The following is a 6,748-nucleotide window of genomic DNA, read 5'->3' on the forward strand; positions in this document are numbered from 1 at the left end:
AACCCGATGCTCATGCAGAGCGAGCCCATCTCTTCCACACCCGTCTTTGCGGAGAACCTCGCCCTGAGCGTCCTCCTCTGAATGCCATTGCGCTACACCCCATTCAGCATGGCGCGAGCACCGCGACACAATCGCCCGCGCCGCGCTCCTCTCCTTTGGGGTAGTGCTGCGATGCGGTCCAGGATGCCATCCTGGGGCCCCTCGCCATGCAGAGGCGAGGCTTACCCGACAAACATGTTGATAAATGGCAAACCCCCATCCCCAATGGCCGCCTGTCTCGACCCTTTTGCCTCGTCGTCGACCCCAGCCTGGGACCCAAAGCACCGACTCCTTCTGAAAGAGAGCTGCTCTGTCAGCCCAGCCTGCCGCCATCATGGCTTCCCCCAACAATGAGAAGAACCCAACCGATATCGAGATTGAGCGCGGTCCTGACAACACTGCCGCCTTTGCAGACGCCGGCCTCGACAGCAAGGTCCTGAGCTCTGCAGCTCAGGAAGGTACCGATGCTGAGCACAGCTATGGCTTCGTTCAGGGTATGAAAACATACAAGAGTGCCGCATTCTGGTCCATGGGTAAGTGCAGAGGCACCTCGCGAGCAAGCTCTGTGACTTTTGCTGATTGGTATCTGTGATCAGCCATTTCTGCCACCATCATCATGGAGGGTTACGACGTCACCCTCATTGGCAGCTTCTTCGGATATCCCGAGTTCCGTCGCAAGTACGGCGAGTACCTCGATGAGGAGTCTGGCTATCAGGTCAGCGCCGACTGGCAAACTCGCTTCAACACCATTGGTGCTGTTGCCAACATTGTTGGTGCCCTCCTCAACGGTTGGGCTACTGCTCGCTGGGGACACCGCTGGACCATCATGGGCTCTCTGGCCTGGCTCACGGCTTTCATCTTTGTCGTCTTCTTTGCCGAAAACATCGAGACCCAGCTTGCTGGCCAGGTCCTTTGTGGTATCCCCTGGGGTGTTTTCGCTACGTCCGGCCCCGCCTACGCCGCCGAAGTCACACCTCTGGCCATTCGCGGTTATCTCACCGCCTATGTCAACTTGTGAGTGTTGCTCAAATGACGCCTCGTGACATCAGCGTGTGTTGACAAGAATCTAGGTGCTGGGCAACCGGTCAATTTATTTCCGCGGGTATCCTTGCTGGCCTCGTCGACAAGCCAGGCGAGATGAGCTTCAAGATCCCCTTTGCCCTGCAATGGATCTGGCCTATTCCTCTCGGCCTGGTGGCCTTCTTCGCACCCGAGTCACCCTGGTACCTCGTCCGACAGGGCCAGTTCGAAAAGGCTAAGCACTCTCTCCAGCGTCTTGCTTCCGCCCAACATGAAGTCAACCACGATGCGGCCGTTGCCATGATGATCCACACGGACAAGACCGAGAAGGAGGAGCGTGCCGGCGTTTCTTACTATGATTGTTTCCGTGGCACCAACCGTCGTCGCACGGAGATTGCCATGATGTCGTTCATGTCCCAGATCACCAACGGTGGCGCTCTCTGCTACTCCGGTACTTTCTTCTTCCAGCAAGTCTTCCAGAAGACCGGAACCCCCGACAGCGTCGCCTACTACATTGGTCTCGGCGGCACTGGTGTTGCGTGGGTTGGTACTTGCATCTCCTGGCTGTACATTCACAAGTTCGGTCGCCGTCGCATTTGGCTCGTCGGTTTCTCCAGCTTGGTCGTCATCCTCTGGCTCATTGGCATCCTGGCTAGTATCCCCAACCAGACCGTCGCTCTTGGATGGACACAGTCTCTGCTCTGCGTTGTCTGGCTCGGCGCCTACTCCATGAGTGTTGGTCCCATCGTCTACACCATTGTGGCTGAGATTGGCTCGACTCGCCTGCGTACGCACACCGTCGTCTTGGGCCGTAGTTTCTACTACGTCGGTAACATCATTTGCGGTGGTATCCTGCAACCCCGCATGATGGCCCCCGGTGCTTGGAACTGGAAGGGCAAGACTGCCTACTTCTGGGCCATTCTCGCCACTCTCACGCTGGCCTGGGGCTACTTCCGTCTCTTCGAGACTAAGGACCGCACCTTTGGAGAGATGGATTACATGGTAAGCTACGCCGCCGTTTCCTTTTCTATGATTTCACATGAAGCTAATTCGTCTCGTGCAACAGTTCCAGAAGGGTGTCCCTGCCCGCAAGTCGTCCAAGTACGTCATTGACGAGGGCGATGAATTCTACCACAGCCTTCAGCAGCAAAACTCCAAGGGCCCGGAGACGACCACGTCTGAGTACCCTACGCAAGCCGACACGGGTGTCAACGAGACCACTCGGGTTAATCCTGAACTCAAGAACTAAACTGTTCGACTTGTCCCTGCCGAATTTTTACATTGATACCACCAATTGAAAGTGATAGATATTGATTAAATCCTATCTTTTATCACCTTCCTACTTTTCTTTTGACGTAATTGCATATCGTGATGAAGATGATCAATGTTGGTTGGTACATGTGGAATTATTGTGAGCGCTACGTAAGTGTAAGCCGCAACGCATCGAGATTATTGTTGGATGGGCAGTCTGCACGGTCCTTAACTGCCCCGATGGTGAAAGCCCAACACTCGAGCCTCAACCATTCTGTCCGAAAGGCGGGTACTCAGGCGTCGACATGTCGCAAGCGAACCGTACGAAATAGTCGCTGTCCGACCCGTCTCCGTCCTCAATAATTCGTCCATCCGGCGCCTGAACCCTCGCAATAAATGAAAGCTCGCCTTGTGCATTCGCCCACAAAAGACGGAACGGCGTATACGTCCCGGCCTGCAGCTGAATCCTAAATACGGTCGTCTCCTCAGGCCCGTCCACGGTATTATAGTCCTGCTCCAGGTCGGCGTTAGCGCGGGTCCAGGTCGAAATAGCCTTGTCGCCGAGCCAGACGAGCGTGATCTCGTCCGAGTCGGGCACCGTAATCGTGTAGGTGCCCGTGACGGGCGCATAGAGGAAGGCACGGTGGTTGACGGCCGTGAACATGTAGAGCCGGGCCGGTGTGTCGTCGTAGATGCTAAAGGGTGGGAAATACGGGTTCGTGCCCGGCGGGATGCCGATGCGCTCCGTCGTGCCGGTGAAGGCGGGCTGCGTTACGTGGAAGTAGTTGACGTCGAGGGACGAGAAGGCGGGGAAGTCTGAGTTGAAGAAGCTGTGGTCGTAGATTGCGTACTCGAGACCGCGGTTGTTGCAGCTCACGTCGGGGGTCGGCGCCGGGGCGGAGGAGGAGGGCGATGCGCTAGACTGGACTGAGCTTGGGTGCATGGAGCTTGGCACTGCTGAGCTGGGCGCTGCGGAACTTGGCTGGACTGAGCTGGGTGCTGCCGAGCTCGGTTGCGCAGAGCTGGGTGCCACTGAGCTGGGTGCTGCCGAGCTGGGTTGGGCAGAGCTGGGCTGGACCGAGCTCGGTTGAGCAGAGCTGGGCTGGGCAGAACTGGGCAAAGCCGAGCTAGGAAGAGGCTCGAACGAACTTGCCGATGGTATGCTTGAAACAGGCTCTATCGAGCTGGGTCTGAGAGAGCTGGGGATAGGCTCGAAAGAGCTAGGCGAGGGTATGATGGAGCTGGGCTCTATTGAGCTGGGACCCAGTGAGCTTGGTTGAGGCTCGAATGAACTAGGCTGTGCCGAGCTCTGCAGGATAGAGCTTGGCTCCAAAGAACTCGGTTGGCTAGAGCTGGGCCCGACAGAGCTAGGAATAGGCTCGAGTGAACTGGGTAGGGGTGAAATAGAGCTGGGCCCGACAGAGCTAGGAATAGGCTCGAGTGAAATGGGTGGGGGTGAAATAGAGCTGGGGCCGATAGAGCCAGGAACAGGCTCGAGCGAGCTGGGCTCTATCGAGCTGGGAATGACCGAGCTGGGAATAATCGAGCTGGGAATAATCGAGCTCGGGAGCGACGCGAATGAACTAGGTAGGGGAATTAATGAACTGGGTCCAGCCGAAGCACTGTTGGGGAGAAGAGAACTAGGCTGGGGTGATAATGAACTGGGGACCGGGGCATCAAAGCTAAAGAAAGGCGGAAAGGAATTCCCAGACGGGGTAGCTGAACTGGGCTCGGCGGAGTTGCTATTTGGCAGAATGAAATTGGATTGAGGCAGCAGTGAACTGGGAAAGGGGAAACCAGAGCTAGAGAGTGGCTCAGAAGAGGATCCTGTGATCGATGTGAAGAAGGAGCCAGTGATGGATGACGAAGGTATCCAATTTGTTTGCGACGCGGACATACCCGCACTCTTGCTTTCCATGGCATTCTGCGAGTTACTGATGATTGATTCGATTGGTAGCCAAGAGTCAGAAGGAGCCTCGGATCCGGAGGCAGGTGAATCGAAGGCAGCTCTTGTCGAGGTTCCTGGACTGGCCTCACTTTTCAATGTTGTAAACTGGCCCGTATTGGTTGGGTAGGGCACGAACTTGTCGTGAGAATCAGAATGCCCTGGCACCCATGGTGGTGGGTAAGGCCAATTTGTAGGCCAGCCTCCCTCAGGGTGCCGCGATGTCGTTCGTACAGACTGTGAGCCATCCTTCTTGTTTTGTTCATCTTCAGGGGCGTCGGTCGGTGTGTAGACGACTATTGTGCCAGGATCTGTCCCTGTTGGGGCAAAGGTGACTGTCGTCGGAACTGGTCCTTCGTACCCTTCGTGGACCAGAACGTATGGTGGCCGAGCATGGAAAACCAAGGTGCTGAAAGTCATGTATGAGTACTTTTACAAGGCAGCTCAAGCAGTTTCTAGACCTGGCTTACCGGACGACAGATGTGGTGTGCGTGAATGTCGCATCATCAGTACAGGAGATAATTTCGACGTTCTGCGTCTCCGTAACCGTCAATTGAGTTTCAAGGCCACACCCTTCCTCAAATGAGGCTACCAGTACTGGCCAGGCCGCGAGTGAGCCTACCACAGCTGGAGAGAAAAGCTTCATGGCGGAGATCAGACGTGAGAATGCCCAACGATGACACTGCCTGACGCGGAAATCTGCAGGCTGTTTCCAGACTCTTATAATAGTTTCAAACTCGCTGGCTCTCACCTGGGCATCTGTTCCACCGTATGTCGACTCCGTATCACCACGCCATGGGGCATACTGATATGAATGAGTTTGCTGCGCATGAAGGACATGCAAGGTTTCAGACCCGTCCAGACGGCAGCCCTTGCGGACTTCCACCTCTTGCTCAGATCAAGTTGCCGCCTTCGTTAGATGAGCCGAGATCCGACCAATAGAGATGGAAGAGGAAAGACAAAGGATCTATGAATCCGGGGCCGCTAATGAATCGAGTGGTGCTGTCTTCCGCATTCCTTTGCCTTTCATGTATTTCCTGGGGAAGACAGGTAACAATGCCATTCCTATCGTAATCACCTATTCAGGGTCTCCTGACGAATTTCCCTTGATCAAGGTTGTTTATTTCTAATACACAGTCCAGTGCGTGACCAAATGGCATGATGCAAGATTCCAGCGGTCACAATTGCAGCTTTGGACTGGTAGCAACCAGGCGGAGGAAGAAGTTCTAGACCGCATGGCCGTCGTGGTTGAACATAACGAATGCGTCTTCCCTCCAGCATAATCCGCGATGAGTCAGTAGCCGGAAGACTAGAGGAACAGTGAGGTCAGTGGGGTCAAGCACCTGAAATTCGCGAAGAAGCCGTCAACAACTGCTTTTCTGCCTGACGCGGTGCAGCACTAGTGTTTGTGCTCTCATGCGTGAAGTCAGCTTCTTCACGCGTCAAGTCGATCATTACCCGAGCAGCCGCGCGCAAAAGGGCCGGTAGGGCCGAGGCAGGTGAAGGGAAACTCTAATCCAGGGAATGCTGCCGCAGAAAACGGCAGGTACATGCCCCATTGCGGCCAGTCTACCAAATAATGCCAATGATACGAAGCATGTTATGGAAGCAGTTGATAGACAATGCCTGTGGTCCTTATCACGAGCTTGTTGACTTCTTCCCCTCGTGCAGCTTAATGTGTGCTTCATTTTTTGACTTGGGAGAATAGGTAAGGTATATCCCTTCGCAATAAGGGTCACATCTCGAGCCGAACTGGCGCCAAAGGTCGATCTTCGATCACTTCATGTCTCATGGGCTGTGGTACCTTGAGACATACAGCGAACGAGCACCCGGTTCTCGGGAAGATCGCAGCCCTACAAAGATTCTCCCCTGTCGAGTCATAGTCAGGCCTTGGCGTACATAGCATATCTTTCATCCAGGCAAGATACTGCACTAGGCAAAATAGTGGCTGCACTTGATGAATTATCGCATGTAGGCTCGGCTTCTCCGGGGCGAGACCCTTCTTCATCAGGACAATTGATTCACCAGCGGAATTTGACTCTTCTTGTGTGTTCCAGAAGCGGGACAATACCTCGGCGCAGATCTTCATCGCTTGTCCCCTGAAAGTCTGAAACCGTGCATTCTTCCGTGGCCTGGGCGAACAACGGGCTTGTGGCCCACCCCTGTCCACCCACCGAGGCGGACTCCTGGCTCGATACGTCCTAGCTGTTGCTCCCTGCGTCGACATCCGTAAACTGATGGGATGTGATTATTGTCATCGGGAAAAGATTGTACCACGACCACTTTGAAGGATTTATCTCATGCGCGCGGTCCAATGCATGCTCTTACAGTGTTGCGATTCAAGCTCCATTCGATCATTGGAACCCGATACTGTAAATGTTGATGGAACTCACCTGGTCAGTGGCATTCACATGGTGCCAGGTGGCCCGTGCCCTGTTGCCTCCCATAGCTTAGTGCCAGACACCCTCCTGCTCGTAGAATAACTCCCAAGAA

At 54.8% G+C, this 6,748-nt stretch overlaps 2 protein-coding genes across 2 annotated transcripts; one reads left to right on the top strand and one right to left on the bottom strand.

Moving 5' to 3' along the window:
- Nucleotides 1-373: 373 nt before the first annotated feature.
- Nucleotides 374-2,308, top strand: VDAG_09121 (maltose permease MAL31; the record flags this gene model as incomplete). Its single annotated transcript, XM_009655423.1, has 4 exons — nucleotides 374-572; nucleotides 636-1,053; nucleotides 1,110-2,061; nucleotides 2,126-2,308. 4 exons carry the CDS (start codon nucleotides 374-376, stop codon nucleotides 2,306-2,308), a joined length of 1,752 nt encoding a protein of 583 aa, XP_009653718.1.
- A 267-nt stretch (nucleotides 2,309-2,575) lies between these two features.
- Nucleotides 2,576-4,901, bottom strand: VDAG_09122 (uncharacterized protein; the record flags this gene model as incomplete). The annotated part of the gene is made up of 4 exons (XM_009655424.1): nucleotides 2,576-4,137; nucleotides 4,210-4,664; nucleotides 4,726-4,793; nucleotides 4,848-4,901. The coding sequence occupies 4 exons, from the start codon at nucleotides 4,899-4,901 to the stop codon at nucleotides 2,576-2,578; spliced, it is 2,139 nt and encodes a 712-aa protein (XP_009653719.1).
- Between the last annotated feature and the right edge of the window lie 1,847 nt (nucleotides 4,902-6,748).

Source organism: Verticillium dahliae, genomic scaffold (assembly GCF_000150675.1).
Source record: "Verticillium dahliae VdLs.17 supercont1.23 genomic scaffold, whole genome shotgun sequence".
NCBI lineage: Eukaryota > Fungi > Ascomycota > Sordariomycetes > Glomerellales > Plectosphaerellaceae > Verticillium > Verticillium dahliae.